The 19,280-nt window shown below is 49.6% G+C and overlaps 1 protein-coding gene across 4 annotated transcripts in view; it reads right to left on the bottom strand.

The window, feature by feature from the left end:
• STING1 (stimulator of interferon response cGAMP interactor 1) overlaps positions 1–19,280 on the bottom strand; it is a 96,846-nt gene that overhangs the window by 6,555 nt on the left and 71,011 nt on the right. For 3 of the 4 annotated variants that reach the window (XM_019487116.2, XM_059733435.1, XM_059733437.1), the window contains exons 2-6: positions 5,884–6,128; positions 4,601–4,781; positions 2,490–2,598; positions 2,097–2,335; positions 1,117–1,303 (exon numbers count right to left, since the gene is read on the bottom strand). In XM_019487116.2, coding sequence (XP_019342661.1) covers positions 1,117–1,303; positions 2,097–2,335; positions 2,490–2,598; positions 4,601–4,781; positions 5,884–6,128 — 961 coding nt within the window. Of the gene's footprint in view, positions 1–1,116; positions 1,304–2,096; positions 2,336–2,489; positions 2,599–4,600; positions 4,782–5,883; positions 6,129–17,225; positions 17,569–19,280 lie in introns of those variants that run through there. The other variant, XM_059733436.1, reaches the window with a different exon arrangement.

Raw genomic sequence — 19,280 nt, 5'->3', positions numbered from 1 at the left:
ATGGATATTATCCTCTTTGCCAGGAAAGGTTCATGTATCAAGACCCAGAGGATACAGGTTTATCCCTGATGTTGGTCACCCATCCAGGAGCACTGCATAATATCCAAAGTTCCCCACAAGGGCCTGCCTGCCTTTCTGCTGGAAGAAGGGAACAACGTACCTCTGACTGGTATTTTTCAAATCAAGATCATTTCGGCAAAAAAAACACCTTATGTGAATGGAAGTTTTTCATTTATTAAAATGAGGTTGGAATAAAAAAATCAGAATAAAACTGGCTTTTTTAATGGTAAAAATAACCACTTTTTAAACTCCTCCTTCCATTGGAAAGACAGGAAACAGGAAGGACATTAAAGAAAGTAGGGAAAAAACCCATTCTAATTTTTAAAAAAATAACTACCCCTTCCTGTCCCAGTCTTGAAAAAGTAGACAAATATGATAAATTATGCACTTTTCCTTACTTAAAAAAAGCTCTCAATCTTTTCTGGAAATTCAGCGAGAAATGAAAAGTATTGCCACTTTTTGGCTGGCACCAGTAAAATAAAAATGCTGGAGAAACAGGTCTAAGAGCCAAAATGGCTAGATAGGAGTAGGCCAAACCTCAGCCCCGGGATCATCACCAAGGAAAAAATTGTGTTTCAGTCCCCATGCCATTGGGATGTGTGTCTCATAGAGGTCCCTTGGGACCTCTCCTATAATAGTCCCTCTGGAATATTAGGGACCTTGCTGCACATAAGAGGCACTTTAGAAGCTGGCAAGCTGTGTCCTCAGAGTATACCCAGCCCTATAGCTCTTTGTGGTGCAAAGACAGGTGAACCTCCCCCAAGCCCCTGCCCCTGAAGAAGTATGTGCAGATATAGATCATCTGCCCCTAAGTGATCTGGCCATGCCTGCTAGGGGCTTATGGTGGAGGAAGGACACCCAGAGCACAGGAGACCATTCATGTTAAAATCCACATGTACGTGCCAGGGCAGGGTATATAAACAGGCTTCATGCCATAGAGACCAATGAGCATTTTTTAGCTCCTCTACTACAGAGGAGAGAAAATTAGAGAGCATCAGTGAGACAGTAACTCAGTCCTGCTGTGTGCTCCTGGAGCTGCACTAAGTTCCTGCTCACCTTCATACACAATGAGCCGATAGGAGCCTGCACACTCCTTGGAGTTCTGCAAGATCTCCTCCAGGGTCCTGTAGAAGAGCTTGGCTTGCTCCAGGCGATCTTCCCGGCTGAAAGCAGCACTTTCGTCATGAGACATTGTGAAGAGGGTCTTTAGCGGGGTGGCATACTCCACAATGCAGTAATTCAGCTAGAGGGTTGGGAAAGAGGGAAGAGCAAAGACTGTTCCTCAGTCCTGAAGCAATGGCTATGGGGCCTCTTATTAGAGATCTGCTCACCAGGCAGCCATTCCCAAGAATGCCCACCCCTTGGGCATCACACCACAACTCACTCCCCATTTCACCCCGGCTCTGCCACATTTGTGCCTCCAAGAAGCCTTCCACAACTGCTCTCTTCTTTCTTATGGAAGGGAGGGGCCTACCCTATGTTGGCAGACTAAGTGGGAAACCGATGCTCTTCTCCATGGGAGCAGTAGGGAAGGACAAGCAGGCAAAAGGGAGATCTACCATGGCCCAAGAGCTCCCGAGATGCATGGGACAAGGCTGAAGCACTTGAGATGGCTATCAATAGTCTGCCACTGATGGGCTCTGAAACAGGTAGGCCCAGCTGCACTGCATGTCTGGGGGCTTTTGCCTGAAATAACCACTTCCACCAGTACAAGAGCATGTGCAGCTGGATTCAGTACCTTTAGGGCCAGATGGCATTTTTATAGGATGACACACATGGCCCTTTCCCCCCCAACCCACAAGATTTTGTTCTGAACCAAAGCTTCAAAGGCTGCTCCCACATCCCTTGGGAATATGGCTACCATACTTTGCTTAATTCTTAATTTTGGAGGGGGCCCAAATCAGAGTCCTGGATGCAATTTTCCCAGTCTTTGGAGGAGTTTAGACCCCTAACTAAGCCTCCTGTCTCAGGCCTCTTTTGGCTTGTGCCCTTTCTCCTATGAATCTTCAACTTGAAACATCCTATGGTAGACGTACCTTTCTGTCTTCATCTATAACTTCATAGACATTTTGCTTGTACACTCTTCCCTTAGTGCCAGCTTGGTCCAGCCTCAGCTCTGGGAGATCCCTCCAGAAATGGATGTTGCTATCAGCTTTTTGCAGGTCATCATATATCTCACAGCTGAGTGGGATCAGGATGTGCAATTTCCAGGTCTCCTTCCATTTTAGCAAATTGTTATTGGTTCTGTTGAACTCTTCTATTGAATCTTTAAGGCCTTGGAGGAAGAAGGACATTGAGAATAGGGGACTGAAATGATGATAGAAGCTGTCTGATTGGCTACTCAGCTCCTTGTTATTATATAAAAAAGAAAGTTATTTTATAAAGCAATTTTATTCCTGGATTAGATGGTAACAGAAAAAACTACTTACGTGGCAGCACTATTTTTAAATAGCCAACATAATAGGACCAGGCTAGTCCATAGGCTACATTGTGGTTGTACTTTTCACAGATTTCAGAAATTTCCACTGTACTGGGTCTCTGTGGATTGGAGGGAGAAATGTCATTAAGTAAACAGCTTCACAAGTCAAGGACGGTTTCATCCCACTCCACCAGCTTCCAGATAGCCCTGTCTCTCTAAATATAGTTGCAAACAAAGCAACTGTGCTTTCCCCTCCAGGGTGACCACATGTCCTGGTTTAGGAGGGACAGTCCTGGATTTCAGAGGCAGCCCCAGCTGGCTGTTAAGAATTATAATAGGCACCCCAGAAATGCAGGTGTAGGGTGCAGTCTGACCAGGAGTTGGAGTGGTGGAGTGCCTTTCAGGGGCACTGACTCATGAGAGCATGGTGGTAATGGGGTCAGTGTCCTGGTTGTCCCAGATTTCCTTATGGACAACCTACTTATAGTGCCATTCTACAACACCCTGTGACAGAAGGTCTTAAAGTACTTTGCTTAGCACTCAGCTATTGGCAAGGCAGTTCAATCAGCACCATCTGCCTCATTAACAGATGAGGAACCTGAGAACCAACCTAGTGATGTGGTTTACCCCTAGGCCCACAGCTGGACCAATTCTGATCACATATACTAGTGACACTTCCATGGCTGGTGATAACCCCCAATTTATACCCTGCTCAGGCCTACAGCTTAAACAGCACAGCTGGAAGCAGAACTTGACTTCAAATGCTGTGCTTTAGATGCTAAAGCTGAGATGTTCAAACACACCTAGGGGCCCATTCATCTGCATATGAATTAGGTGTTCTAAGGGCATATTCATTTTTAATGTGTATTGGGTGTTCAAATCCCTTAGTCAGCTCAGATCTTTCTTTCACCAATGCATCCTTTTTAGGATCTATATTTCTTATATTGGACCATACTCTTCTCTCCATTCCAGTGATGTAAATCCAAAGGTTTCACACCAAAACCATTAGAAATACTCTGGGTATACACCAGTGTTTCTGTAAGCCTGCAGCACTCCCATTAATTAACCCTTTGGAGACTGCAGAAACATATACACCTCTGAAGAAGCATTTTCTTGACTTGCAGGTTTAAAAACACCAGTCTTCTAATGTCACTGGGAGCTCTGAATGTTCCTGAGGACAGTACTGGAACCAAGGGGTATTGTGCTCATTAAAAGCTGGTTGGAACAAATTAGGTAGCTGGTTCCCACACTGGGATGAATGGCAGTATTGGGACAATGAGATAAAATATTAATGAGCTGAACTATCGAGAGGTGTTTTACTGCGTTGTTAGTCCTGAAGCAGTTCATCTGGAAATATGGTGGCCTGAGCAGACAGGGCAAATATTAGCCATATAGCAAGGACCTGGCCTAGGGATGAGGGAGGAGGGTGACTTAGCAGGACAGCTAGCTCAGTCCCTATATACAGCACTACTCCGTGCAAAGCAGCACCTCACCCTTTCCAGATGTTAAGGACTAAGGGATAGCTCTTCCATGGAAGTCTCACCTTCCGTAATTGATACTCAGGATATTATTGCTTGTTATTTCTTACATCCCCTACAAGCATGTGTAGCACAAGCTGTAATCAAACACAGGTCCCCCTCCATCCCCGCAGTGCTCCATGCTGGGTTCATGCTTAAATTTTATTTTGCTCTGTTCCATCCTACTGCTCCTAGTTCTACTTATAAAAGGACAGTTGAAGCTGAATTGGGGTTAATAGCTCTCACAGTGACATGTACTGATTGACCAGAATGACAAGATAAAAATCAGTGCATTTGCTGTGCACAGATAGCACAAGATGGCCCTGGATGGGTCAGCATCATATGTTTTCATTGAACCTGGGACTTCAGGCCAGTACAGCACAGACCTCTCCTGCCTAAGACAAAGCACCAAGGCTCCTTAGCAGAAAGGGTATAACAACTGCTACTGCAGATTTACACCGTAAGTAACTACAGAGGGACTAATCTTCCCACAAGGGTAGTGTGGGATACACAGACAAGGCCTGTGTCAGCTGGGCTTCCTGCAGGGAGTAGAAGGGCTGCCGGGGTGAGTGGGGGAGGAGTTACTAGGTTGTCCTGCCCTTACGTGAAGCCTGAAAGCAGTGTTGAGGAGCTGGCAGAGGCATACAAGCATCAGGCTGAGACAAAGCTGGAGCCCATTCTGGCTGAGCAGGGTCAGGTAGGCGCACCCACAGATCAGCATCAGGGGCACATGCCGCTCCACATTCAGGCAAGCGTTCAGTGCCCTCCAGTAACTGCCACAGTACCTGTAGGGAAAAGAACAATGCTATTAAGTCCTGTTCCGCAGGCCTGTGGGCAGAGGCAGCCCAATGCATGGAGCTGCCCTGCCCAAAGAATGAGGTGCCCTGGGCCCTTAAAGAGTGGGCAACATCTGGTGGAGTAATCCCAAGTGGTGTAGCAGGCAGGGATGTAATTTCTGCCAGTACTGAGGGTCTATTAGCTAATGCTAATGGCCACATGCAATACAGCCTTTGCTGTGCAGTACTTTGCATTGGTGGGTGTCCCTTTAAGGGAGATCTGAGAGGTACCACAGCCAAGGCTGACCTGGTGAGCATGGCTCTTTTGCAGTAACAGGGTAAAGGATTACTCTCTGAGAGCTGATGGTCCTGGGGGTGAACATGTATTGGCGGGGAGCTGACTACAGCCAGGACAATGAAAGACAAGTCTCTCAAAGGAGCTTTCAGTGCCCTGATGTCACTATAGGAATGGATGATACAGCTTTGACTTGTGACTTAAGTTTTCATGCACTTTCCTGCATGAGTATTGGGGGAAGAGCCACACAGCTACTCCCTCCAGGAAAGGGAGGAAAGAAGAGAAGGATGGAGAGAGAGAAGGAGGAGGCTGAGTAGAGAGATGTCAGAAACGCTTACAGGTAGGGAGGAGGGGAAATGGCAAATCACCAAGAGATGAGAGAAGAGGAGTCAGATCACACAGAGAGAGGACAGCACTGAGCTTCACTAGGCTGGGAGGAATTCAGGTGCCTGAGTGCTAGGAGGCAGCAGCTCAAGAAAAATAAGTACAAAGCAGAGGCCTCCCAGCCTGGCCAAGTGTAGTCAGTGGTGACTTCAGGGAAGTGCTGTTGACAAAGCCCGTGTCTCCTCACATTCCAGACAGATGGCTCCTGGTCAGTGAGCAGAATCTGACCCCAGGTGTCTTTCCTGCCTAGTGCAGGGTGCTGGACCCGATGATCTTGCAAGGTCCCTTCCAGCCTCTTACAATCTATGAATCTATGAATCCATGAACCGGGCATGTGCCTGCATGGCTGGGACTTGCTCACTTATTTCAGGGATCATTTAGAAGTATTGCCCCAAGTGTCTCTCAAGAGAGAAGGGCTGTAAACTCACTCACCTGGATCTGACGTGGTGGATTTCTTCTGAGAAGTAGCAGACCCCTTTGAGCAGTGCTCCAATCTGCAGGGCCATGAAGTGGAAGGTGAAGCACTGTGCAACTTGATAAAGGCTCTCCTCCTTGAGATACAGCATCAACATACAGAGAACAATGCAAATGTAGTTTGTGTACTGAGCCCATTTCCCCCGGGGTTTTGAGATGAGGGGGTGAGCTGGGCCATTGGGCCTGTCCACATCATGAGGCATCTGTAGCAAAGAAAAAAACATCTTAGAATCATAGAGCTGGAAGGACCTCAGGGGACTTCTAGTCCAGCCCCCTGCATGAATGCAAATATACTGGAGGCTGCAGGTGAGAGAGAACAGTAGTCAGACCCAGTTCACTCTCCCTTTCAGCATCCACTCACTGTCACTGTGACAGGATACTGGACAAGACGGGTTGAAGATCTGACCCATCCTTTTCTTGAGAGCCATCAGTGAAAAAGATTCCACAACTTGCTGAGGCGTTAACAGAAGCAGCCCAAGAAATATCAAAGAAAGCGGAGCTACTCAACAGCCACTTTGCCTGTCTTCACAAAAAATTTAAAACTGCCAGGCACCTAATAGGGATTATCTGGATAAGGAAGAGGGCAAGCTGAGGAAGGAGATACAAAAGAGATGGTCAGAGAGTTTTTGTTGGGTCTAAATGAATTCAGGTCAGTAGGGCTGGATGAGCTTCATTCCAGGGTCCTGAAAGAATTGTAGCCCTTGGCAATGATCTCCATGAAGTTATGGGAGATGGACCAGGTACCACAGGACTGGAGGGTATGCCCCTCTTTAAAAAAAGGCAAGGAGGAGGACCCGGGGAACTACAGATTGGTTAGCTTTACCTCAGTACCTGGGAAGTTACTGGAGCATATCCTAAGGAAGGCCATTTGCAAGCATCTGGAGGAAGAAAGGGTGATTCCAAGCAGCCAGTATGGATTTTTGAAAAACAAATGATGTCAAACAAACCTAATTTCCTTCTCTGACAGAGTAGCTACTTGGGTTGATGAAGGGAATGCTGTGAATATCGTGTATCTGGATTTCAGCAAGGCTTGTGACAAGGTCCCACAAAACCTTCTTATAAACAAATTGGAGAAATGGAGGTTGGAGACAACTAGTACAATGTGGATAGATAACTGGCTCAATAGCCCCAAGCAAAGGGTAATTATTAACAAGTCCATGTCAAAATGGCAGAAGGTTTTGAGTGAAGTCCCACAGGGGTCTGTCCTGAGCTCAGTACTGTTCAACATTTATTAATAATTTGAATGCTGGCATAGAAAGCTTCCTGAGCAAGTCTGTGGATGACGTGAAATTGGAAACAATTGCAAAAATGTTGAAGGATGCAAGCGGAGTTCAGAAGGATCTCAACAGATCGTAAAAACTGGGCTAGAGCTGACAGGATGAAGTTCAATGTAGACAAATGCAAGGTGCTACACCTTAGGAGGAATAATCAAAAACACAAATACAAAATGGGTAACACTTGGCTGTATGGCAGCTCTATGGAAAAGGACTTTGGTGCCTTGGTAGACCACAGACTCATTATGAACCTGCAGTGTGATGCAACTGCACAAAAGGCAAATGAAGTTTTGGGATGCATCAATAGAAGCTTTAGGTGCCAAACACAGGAGATGATAGTGCCTTCCTACTCAGCACTTGTTAGGCCTCATCTGGAGTACTGTGTGCAACTGTGGGCTCTGTATCTTAAAAAGGAAGGGGAGAAGTTAGAAAAGGTCCAGAGGTGGGCGACAAAGATGATCAAGGGCTTGGAAGGCAAGTCATATGAGGAGAGGCTGAAGGAGCTAGGCATGGTTAACTTATGGAAAAGACACTTAAAAGGGGACATAATAGCAATCTTCAAATACCTGAAAGGCTGCCATAAAGAAGGAAAGCACCATTTCTCTTGCTGCAGAGAGGAGGACATGGACCATTGGCTTGCAGTTGCGGCAAAGTAGTTTGGATATCCAGAAAAAAACTTTTTCACTGTGAGAATAGTGAGTCGGTGGAATAGATTGTGTAGGGAAGTTGTGGACACTCCATCACTGAAGATGTTCAAGAAGAAGAGGCTGGACAGCCATTGGTCAGGAATGATCTAGGCGTAGCTATGTCTATGTTCTACTATGGTTATTTGCCATGCTTTTGAGCTTTGCTGGTTGCTCCTGCTCCCTCTTTTTATGCAATATGTGTCAGGGTGTTTTTAAGCTTCCTCAGTGGCATTGTGTGTTGGCTCCAGCTAAGGCTGGGGACTTCAACTGGGGTGTGCTAATTCTCCTGGTAGGAGTAAAGCTTGAGGTTCCTGGCTAGAAGGTCTTGCCCCTCAACTCAGGGTCAGACCAACTGCCATATTTGGGGTCAGGAAGGAATTTTATCCCATGATCAGATTGGTATGAACTGTAGGGGTTTTTGACATCCTCTGTAGCAGGAGTGTGGCCCTCTACACAGGACTTCTTCCACATATAGTGACAAAATTATGTAGAAGCAGGACTTGGGCTGCTGTGGTTTCCTTGCTTTACCTGTAACAGGTCAGGGTGTTTATAGATTCATAGATTTATAGATTGTAGTCAGAAGGGACTCAGAAGGATCATCGTGTCTGACTCCCTGCCCCAGGCAGGAAAGGGACCAAGGTCAGACGATCCCAGCCAGGTGCCTATCTAGCCTCCTCTTGAAGACCTCCAAGTTAGATGATAGTACCACCTCTCTTGGCAGCCCATTCCAGATTCTGGCCACTCTTACTGTGAAAAATTTCTTCCTAATGTCTAACCTGAATCTATTCTCCACTAGGTCTATGTTGTGTCAGGGTTGATGGTAGTCTTAGGTAGAGTTTAGATTATGATTGTAGGGGATGGTTTGGATAGGGATGATCCTGCCTTAGGCAAGAAGTTGTACAAGATGACCTTTGAAGGCACCTTCCAGTCCTACTTCTCTATGACTCTATGGGCGCATCTACACAAGATGCTTTACTGTACAGTAGACTAATTTACTGTACAGTAAAGTGTCATCATCTACGCTTGCAGGCACTTACTGTGAAGTAAATTAGTCTACTGTGCAGTTAGCTTACTACCTAAAAATGCAGGTAGCAAATTATCTGTACAATAATTACTGTGCAGTAGCACATGTGTAAATGTTAATTGGCAGCAAATTTGCTCCCAGTCAGCCTCACCATCAGGGGCCCACCCTAAGGCTAGCCCCAGGGCCATGGGGCTCAGTGCTTCTCCAGCCTCGGGGCTAAGGCGGCTTTTTGCTTGCCCCAACCTGGCCTTTAAAACTCTGCAGTGACCCCAGGGCCTGCTGCCTGCCTCTGGCCACTGGGTCCTGTGGCACTGGCACCGTGCTGGCTGCAGCAGCTTACACAGACCCTGGTGCTGGCCCCTGGGCCAGCCCCACACGTGTCTGCTGTGCCCTTGTGCTGCAGACACCTGCCAAGGCCTGGAAGCACCTGGACTCTCAGCCGCAGCCCCTGAGGCCCATCAAGGGAGCCACATTGGCATCATTCCTGATGACACACACCACATCCCAGGGGCCCAACTGGTCCCAGGACAAGACCGCAGATCTTGTGGCACTGTGGGGCGATGCCAAGGTCCACAGCCTGTTTGTCTGGAGCAGGCATTCCAACACCCACACCTACGAGGCCCTGGCAGACCACATGCAAAAGCATGGGCATGACCAGTTGGTGCGACAGTGCCGCATAAAGTTCAAGGCCCTGTGGGCGCAGTGGGTCCATGTCACCAACTACAACCACTGGTCATGGGCTGCCCACAGGACCAGGCCCTTTATGCAGCAGCTGGACCACATCCTTACACCCCAGGACCTTGGGCACAGCTGCACTGTATTCTCCAGCACAGACAGGAGGCCTGTCAGAGTCTCCGCCATGGCCTGACAGCGGTGACGAATCTTCTGTTGGGGAGGACCCCTTGTGGCATCAGGGACACATCCCAGTGTGTTCCCCCCATGACTCCCCCCACCTTGTCCAGCAGCTTTGGCAGCCTGGGCCCGCACTCTCCATGCCAGCTCTAGGTGCACTGCCCCACCTAGGAGGACAGCCTGAGGATAGCACCACTCAGTCTGACAAGCTCCAGCTCCTCCCCAGAAGGGACCACTGCCCAGCCGGGCAGGCACCACACCCCTGCACCCCAGGATGCTAGTGGGAGCTTCACATTGTCACTGCCAGGGGGACACACTTGGGCTACTGGGGATGCCTGCCATGCCCTTCCAGGAAGCTCTGCAGTGGGAGGAGAGCCCTTCCCCCCCACAACACACAGGGAGCCGGGAGGCAGTGCAAAACTTTACTGAGCAGCCAGTGCTCCCTCAGCAAGCTAGCCATGGGCCTCTCAGATGCAGAGAAAAACATCAATGCCGGCGGTGATGTCCTTGGCTGTGGGGGGCAGGGACATGTAGTGTAGGCACAAATATCCCTCCAGATAACAGCGTGTGTTGCAGGGAAGCAAGGGCTTGCTTGCCACACCATTGACCATCAGGGTCCCATGCCAGGTTCTCAGGTGTGCCTGGGGCAGCATGGTGATCATCATCAGCAGGGAGTAGTGGGTCAGGCACCCTTTGGTGCATGCAAACAGCTCGTCACAGCACACTCGGAGCACTCTCACCAGGGGCATGCTTGCCCCCTGCCTGCCAGCCTCACCGAGGCATGTGTACCAGTGGTAGTGCAGCCAGAGCCCAGGGTGCTGGGTGCCTGTCCCCAGGATCCAGCCTATAAGTGCCTTCACCCACTGCCCCCCTATCCTGGGAGCACACACAGAACACAGTGTACATAGTTTGCATGGGGAAGAGGGTGCTTTATTGGTGGTTGGTAGTGGGGTCTGGTGTTTGGGAGGGTGGGAGGCGCTATGTAGTTCAGGAGGGAGGGTGGGAGGGAACTGTTTGTAGAAGAAAATAAAGTGCTTTGTAGAAACCTGTCCACAGTGAGTATGATGCTGGGGGTGCGCAGTGGCCAGATGGCCTACAGAAGGGTTGCGGAAGCAGGTGGTCTGCCAGTGCCTCTTGCATATGGTGCTCTGGCCCCCTTCCCAGGTAGACCTGGGGCTTCAGGGGAGCAGGGGGTGGGGGGGTGGGGGGAGTGCCATCACTGCTGCCACAGCTGGTGCTCCTGCTGCCAGGCATCCTCTGCCCACTGTCTCCTCTGCCCAGGCCTCACAGAAGAGCTCACTCTGAGCCTCGCAGATGTTATGCAGCACGCAGGCTGCAACAATAACCCAAGGGATGTTGGCCTCCATGACCTTGCGACGAGCAGTGAGGGTGTACCAGCATCCCTTCAGGCGCCCAAAGGCACACTTCACCAGTGCACAGGTCTGGCCCAGGCACCCGTTGAAGAGTCTAGCAGGGGTCTAGCTGGCCAGCGCAGGGCTGCATGAGCCATGGGAGGAGGAGGTAGGTAGGTTTTGATGAGGAGAGGCAGGACCGTCACCTCATCCAGCTGGAGGTCTGGCACACCTGGTGTGAAATGCCCGCTCTCCACCAGGGCTCGCAGGGTGGAGTTACAGAAGATGCACCCAGCCGGCGCTCACATTGGTGACAATGGCCTGCAGCATGACGAAGTGAAAGCCCCACCAGCTGTAGTAGGGGTGGTCGCTGCAGAGTGGGCAGATGATGGGGATGTGGGTCCCATCCAGGGCCCCGATGCATGGGGGGAAGCCCAGGGTGTAGAACCCCACCAACACTGCCAGGGGGTCATGCACATGGAGCACAATGTGCCCCAGCATTACCTGGAGGGTGCCACAGACCTCCAGGATAACATCCCCAGTGGTGACTTTGCCCATGACAAAGAAGTGACCAGTGTAGTGCAGGCTGCCGAATGTGGCCAGCTTGAGCAGGGTGATAGACAGTAGGGTCTCTATGGGGAGGGGCAGCTGCATGGTGGTGACCTGCCACTCCAGGTGTGGGTGGAGCTGCTCAAGGAGCTCCTGGAAGGTGCCCTGCGTCATTTGGACTGAGTCCAGTCAGTGCTAGTCATCCCAGGTGGTCTGGATGATGTGCAGCCACCAGTCCTGGTGGGCCAGGTGGGCCCACAGGCAGCAGAGCTGGAGCCCCAGTTTGGCACCCATGGTGGTATCCACATGGGCATCATCGAGGTACCTGCCAGGGTCCAGGTGGCAGCCCAGGGACTGGGTGGCAGCAGCATGGTGGCAGGGAGCCTCAAATGCCATGGTGAGTCTGGCCACCTGGCTGTGCAGCACAGGGGGGCAGGCAGAGCTGAGGCTGACCAGGGCCACGCGGTGGTTGCCACGGCAGTGAAGCACAGCAAGCAGGGCAGCAAAGAGAAGCCCAGGGCGCAGGTCATCACTGCCAGGGCCTGGGGGTGGAGCAGCCATTGCATGCTGGGCACAGGCTCTGCAGGCAGCATTGGAGAGGACTGTGCCAAGGTGCTACAGACCACTCTGAGCCAGAAACACAGGTGACCAGGGAGCACCGCATGGGGTTGCCTTTTAAAAAGGGCCCCTGGCTGCAGGCAGCTGTGGCCGGAGCCTCCAGCTCCCTCTTGCTGCTGCAGGGGGGCAGAGCAGGAGCAGCGAATCTGCTCCTAACTGCTGGCTGCATAGAATCATACAATTGTAGAACCGGAAGGGACTCGTAGGATCATCAAGCCCGGTCCCCTGCTGTGGGCAGGAAGTTATTGGGCTTAGACAAGCTCAGCAAGGTGCCTGTCCAGTCTCTTGAACACCTCCAATGATGGTGACTGCACCACCTCTGGTGGGAGTATGTTCCAGGTTCTAGCGACCCTTATGGAGAAAAAAGTTCTTCCTTATGCCTAGCCTGAGTTTGCCCTCTATAAGCTTATGTCTGTTTGTCCATGTCCTCCCTTGAGGTGTCCTCCTGAAGAGTTGCTTGCCCAGATCTTTGTGTTCTCCCTTGATGGACTTGTAGGCAGCCATCAGGTCACCTCTCAGACTTCTCTTACTCAGGCTGAACAGGTCCAATTCCCTGTCTCTTCTTGTAGGGCTTATCCTCCAGGCCTTTGACCATATGGATGGCCCTTCTTTCTACTCTCTCGATCTTATTCATTTCCCTCTTGAAGTGCAGTGCCCAGTACACACAGTACTCCAACTGAGACCTCACCAGTGCCAAATACAGAGGAAGGAGCACTTTCCTGGATCTACTGGACACACATCGGTTAATGCACGCCAGAGCTCTATTTGCTTTCCTAGAGACTTCATTGCACTGCTGGCTTATCTTCTGGTCGATTGTAACTCCCAGGTCTCGCTCAGATTCTGTGCCAGCCAGTGGGCCACCACCCATCATGTAGTTATGGTGAGGTTTCTTCCTACCCAAGTGAAGGGCTTTGTATTTATCCGTGTTAAATCTCTTCTGATTCTGCTTCGCCCAAGAGTCCAACCTGTTGAGGTCTTCCTGGATCCTGGCCCCTTTCTCCAGTGTTCCCGTGTTTCCCCACAGTTTGGTGTCATCTGCAAACTTAATAATTGACCTTTCCACCCCCTCATCCAGATCATTGATGAATATATTAAAGGGCATGGGTCCAAGCACAGATCCCTGGGAGACACCACTGGAGATGGCCTTCCAGTATGAGGCCAGCCCATCAACTACTACCCACTGGGAGCAGCCTCTAAGCCAACAGTCCACCCACCTCTCTGAGGACTAGTTAAGTCTAGCACCCTTGAGTTTGTTTGAGAGAATCCCATGGGAAACCGAATCAAAGGCTTTACTGAAGTCCAAGTAGATCACATCCACCATGTGTCCCTCGTCCAGATGGCTAGTTACATGGTCATAGAAGGACACAATCTTTGTCAAGCACAATCTACCCTCAACAAAGCTGTGCTGATTGGTTCTTAACACCCCGTTTGTTTCCAGCTTGCAAATGATGGCCTCCTAAATAAGTTTTTCAAAAATTTTACCTACGACCAAGGTCAGACTGACCAGCCTGTAGTTTGCAGGGTCATCTCTCTTTCCTTTCTTGAAAATGGGCACCACATTGGCCCTCTTCCAGTCATCTGGGACCACTCCCAAGTTCCACAACTCTTCAAACAACTTGGCCAGTGGTGCTGCTATTAGCTCAGTCAGTTCTTTCAGGACTCGGGTGCAGGTTGTCAGGCCTCGCAGACTTGATGACATCCAAGTGCTGCAGGACATCCCTCACCTGTTCAGGACTGATTCTGTATAGTTTGTTGTCTTCCCTGTGCTCCTTGGGCCTCTGATCAGGCATGTGTATATGCCTGCCCAGGGCTGGTTTACTTTGTAGTAGTAAATTACTGCACCATAAACCCAAATAGCATTAACTGCACGTGTACACATGCTCTATGAGTCACAGCCTTGTTTTATAGCAATTGCTAAAGTATGTGGTGGACAGGCAAAGTGATAGGCACAAGGCAGCCTTGCACATCCAGTGTTCACTGAAGGACCCAGGGCATTTTACAAACTACAGATCTTCCTACAGTGCTGGGATACAGCAGCCACCTATGGTGTGGTTTTGCCTGGGTGCCAAGTCATGGCTCTGCAATGGCTCTTTCCAGCGGACAGAGTTCATGCAAGTGGACAGGAGGAAGCAACAGAGGCACTTTCAATCAGACTTTACAAAGAGCACCTCCATGGCTCCAGTCCCTGCATAGGGTTGGGTATGAAAGCAGGCGGCTTTTATTATGCCCTGGACTGAATGGACAGACTGCACCTCCCAGATGTATTGTACTCAGACCATTCACAGGTCCCCTGGACAAAGTGGTCTTATTCAGGCTTCTCCCCAAGACCAGGATTTTTGCCCTAAGTAGATTCTATGAGGTGGTATCCATTTTCCTCACAAGGGAGAAGAATTTGGCCCTTGAAATGCAAAGTGCAGCCTTTAAGAATCTGGCTGTGAAGCTTTAACCAGAGAGTAAAGCCCCTCCTAGAGGAGCTCTTTACAAGTCAAGTAACCTTCTATTACTGCAATGAGTGAAGGACAGTACAGAGTTCTTTGTGCAGTAGTGGAAATCAAAAGGTACCTAGCAAAGGTAGCTTTGCAGCACCCTGATTCTGGGGCTAAGCACTAGTCCAGACCCAAGTCACAACTCAGAGCAGCCCTAAGGCTGATCTAAATTATGTTGGCTGCCAAGAGCCCTAAGGAACTGGCCTGGTAACTGGGGATTCCCAAGACACAGGCCCATGCCAGCCACAGTCATTTCCCCTAAGTGTGCACCAAGGGCAAGGTGGGGAGTTGGCCTAAAGTTGCTTGTATTTTCTCTATACCAGAGAAAGTTCCTCTGTAAGTTCCTCTCTTACAGAAGAGGAACTTTACTGGGGAACAAATCAATGAGGAATGAATGACATCATAGTCCCCAAGTGCTCCAAACACTGGGTTTGTGCCTGATCTGCACAAACCTACCCTCAGAGCTCCACAGGGAGGCAGCAGTCTGGCCCAACCTGATTGAGGAGTTCCTGGAAAAGCCCTGTAATAGTAAGGGCTTTGCTTAATGCTCATAGCAAGAGTTTTGTATGCTGACTCCATAGTAGGCCGGTATTATAGCATGTAGCTTTTTGCTTTGTAAGAGTGACCAAACCATGAACCTAGATAGTAAAATGTTATAATACAGCAGAATGTGGTAAACACCAAGTGTGTTAGATCACGACTCATCCCCAAATTCTTAGCTTGCGATAACCAAATCCCTAGTTCGAGATAACATTATTTACTCCAGACTATATAAGCTGTATATTCTTAAATTACAGGAGTTCCTCAAACTCTGGCGAGAATCCTGAGTTGCGCAGAACCCAGCACAGGCTATCGCATCCCCGAGATCAAAACACTCCCAAACCAAAAAAACTACGCGGAGTAGCAGCTACTGCCTAGAGCCAATGTAAAGTGATCATCCTCTCTGCTCTGTCTTATTACCTGCCTCTCCGAGTATCCTTAAATAAAGCTTTACAAGAGTGAGAACAATCGTAAGTACGTCCTTTGTTCAAGTGCAAAGAATCTTCTAAACCCAGTAGTTCATTCTAAGACAGACCCCATGTGTAATCTCAACACCAGCTACAGAGGCGTGGGCAGCTGGTGCCTCCTGAGTCTGGGAAGGCAGCTGCAGAAGCTGGCATCGGTGGCGGGGACGGGGCTGGTGAGCACTTGCAGAAGCTGCCAGCGGCACCAGCAGTGGGGACAGCCCTATCGGGGGGGCACATGCCCTCACCCCCCGTGTCCCCACTACCAGTTGCCTATGTACAGAGGGAATAAAATACAGACCATGCTTCTGATCCACACAGAGCAGCCCATGGAGGTTTTTATTCAGAAAATTAAGAAAAAAAATAAGACTTTTTCTAAGGCTTTGCTTCCATCAGATAGGGGGAGGCGGTGTCAGAGCCCCTTTCAATTTTTAGTGCATTCACTGCCCTAGCACCCCTGCACAGAGGGCAAGGCTTTTGTAATTGTTCAGATGAGAACTGGAGGTAGAGAAAGGCTAAGTGACTTGCCCAGGTTCATATACGGAGTCAGTGGCAGAACAGGGACTTGAATCAAGGGCTCCTGTGTCTGCAGCCAGCAACTTAACCCCCCGCACCCCCTTTTTTCCCTCCTTTAAGATAGAATAGCACACACCTTGCAGCTCTGGCCCTGAACAGCTGTACTACATCTATCTGAGAGTTCTGTGCTGGTGCCCATCACAACAGTACCCCAGGGCTGGCCTCATTAGATTAGCAATGGCAAGGCCTTGAGCAGACTTCATGGAGCAGCTGGTTGGTGCCCTGCTCACTCCCTGTTCCCCAGATATGCTACTGGTGGCTGCACACAGCAACCTATGACTGTGACTGCCAGCCGGTTAGCGCAGGGGAGCCATGTCACTGAGGAAGGTCCCACATTGTTGGCCAGGCTGCAGGTGAGAGCTTCCCGTGGACGCTCACTCTCCAGCTGAACTGCCTCAAATAAAAAAGCTTGATCTCTGCTGCCACATAATCGTCTCTGGCTTTGAGAGGTTTCTGTGTGAAATCTCTTCCTCTCATGGCTCAGCTCCATTCAGGCAGAAGTCCAGCAGCCATGGCAGCTGTGGTGCTGGGGGCAGAGGGATTGGTAAACTGCTGCTGGAGTTGCCATACTTTTATCAGCAGAGCTGCTAAAGCTCAGGGATTCACACAGTCACTTCCTGCATAGAGAGTGTATGCACAAGCCACCCGCAAACCCTATCTCCACTTGCTCAGAGCTAATAAGGAAAGGGGGTCCAATACCCTTCGTGGTTTCTTCTAGTCCATGGGTCGAGAACCCAGAACACAGCTGCCTCCACCCTCAAACACAGACAACGGGCACTTGAGTCTGAGCCCCTCCACCAGCATTTATTCTACTCTACCTCCTAGCCCACTTTAGTGATGTGCCCAGTGGACATGTCCTACCCTGCCCCGTGCACTCACCTGTACAATTTGCTGCCCGTAGTTACAGGAGCTACTTGAATCACAGCCACTCTGGAAAATGAGCCCAGACAACTGCAGCCTCACTCGATGCCTCAAGACACATCAAATTTCTGCTCAAGACTATCACCCAGGGTGGTGTTTATTGTAATTCCTGCAGCAACACCACAACCACACAGCGAAAGTGAAACAAGTTGACAGTATCTGCAACAGCTAGCCCCATGCTAGAGAATCTCACGCTTGGGGGTGCTGCAGGAAGCATGCAGCCTGAGATTTTGTGCAAGCTGCAGAGCAGAGGGGGAGCTTGAGATGCCTGTAGCACAGAAGTTATAGCAGAGGCACTGCCATTCCTAAGAGTGCCTTCATCTCAGCCACCTCCCCGAGTATGAGGATGTTCCCTGGAAAACGGAAGGAAGCAGAATGTGCTGCCAACTGTGAAAATCATCAGAGTTTTAGAGTTGAACATCAGAAAGGACCCCCCCAAACAAACAAACAAACAAACAAACCAAAACAACCCCCAAAAAACCCAACAACCAAAAAAGCAAACAAAACCCCCCAAAAACTGATGGTTATTTAAAGAGAATTATTTCAATAGCTTGGGTGTCTAGACACAGCCAAGAGTGGCTATAGCCACAAACCAGCAGATTAAAAGGGGAAGAGCCAGGGACTTCCAAAACATACAAACACTAAAGATGCTTGTGAGGGGCTAGCTGGCAGTGACCTAGCCCAGGGGTTTTGAAAGGGCAAAAGATGATTGGAGGACTTGGGATTCCCTTTCCTCACCAATCAGGCCCCAAAGATTCACCCCTCATGTCCCCCGATTGGCCCCTTGGGTCACCTGGAGGGGGATAAAAGGGGCAGCACAGCTGACTCAGGGGGAGACCAGTGAGGGATCATGAGGCAGGAGCTTCAAAGAGCTGAGCCAGCGGGGTGGAAGCAGTTGCCCCAGAAGAGCACGAAGGAGCAGGACCTGCAGGCAGCAGTTGGGCTCTCAGCAGCACAGTGTGTGGCTGGCAGGAGAGGCTTCTTACTGGGCTCCAGGATCCCCTATGAGAGGCTGTGGCCAGCAGGAGAGGCTTCCCGCTTCAGCAAGGATCTGAGCAGTGACCTGAGGGGTTCCCAGCTCAGCTTCCAGCTCCTCCAGTCAGAGACCAGGCAGCTTGATGTGAAGCCGGGGCTCCAGGAAGGTCAAGACCCCTAGCAACTTAAAGCAATACCAGCACTGGTGGCTGCATGGCAGTGTTCCTGCTTATCACATGGGAGATCCAAGTTCAAGTCTCAGCTTTGGTGACTTGGGGTGAGTGAGCTAACAAGGAGAAATTGTTCTTGCAGTGGAAAGGGGCCATTGTGTTTTCCTCCTTTCCAGGTACCTAGGCCCTATATTTCTTTGTCCTCTGACATTTTGTATTTTGTGCCTTTTTATATTTCCCCAACCAGTATTGTTTGCTCTGCTGTTTGTGTTTTATATTTTGTTAACCCTGTCTTTTGTCAATGATTCAAAGTGTCTAACCTTTGAATCCTGCCCCTTGGGGCATTGTAGTGTCCACTATACCCCCTGATTTATGCCTGTTTATGTTCCCAGTATTGTTCCCTCATTAAAAGGTATATGGTTAAGTCCCCAGTGGTGGTCTGGCTCTGCTCTATAGGGGGAGGAGAGTCCCTACACCTCCCACAGCACTTGTGCACCTGCTTTGATCCCTTCAATTGGAGAGGGGGTACCTTTTGGAGTACTGCCTGGGTTACATGATGAAATGAATAATATATGAAAATTCCAATGGAAGTTGGGTATTTAACTTCCCTATGCCCCTTGGAAAACCCCCATATGAAAGGCACAAACAATTACTTCCCAAAGCTGAGCTTGATTTAAAGTTTAGTGAAGTCCAGGCATCTTCACAGGGTATTGGATCATGCCTATTAAGCCTAAATGGAATTAAAAATATGAAAAGTTTTCACTTTTTATGCCAAGAATTAGGTTCCTAAATCCATACTTAAGCACCTGAGGCCCCACTCCTGCCAATTCATGCATATTAAGCTTCATGCTGGAAGTACTCCCTTCAG

Source organism: Alligator mississippiensis, chromosome 9 (genome assembly GCF_030867095.1).
Source record: "Alligator mississippiensis isolate rAllMis1 chromosome 9, rAllMis1, whole genome shotgun sequence".
Lineage (NCBI taxonomy): Eukaryota > Metazoa > Chordata > Crocodylia > Alligatoridae > Alligator > Alligator mississippiensis.
Note: the sequence above shows the minus strand (reverse complement) of the source record. Positions and strands in the feature narration are given on the sequence as shown.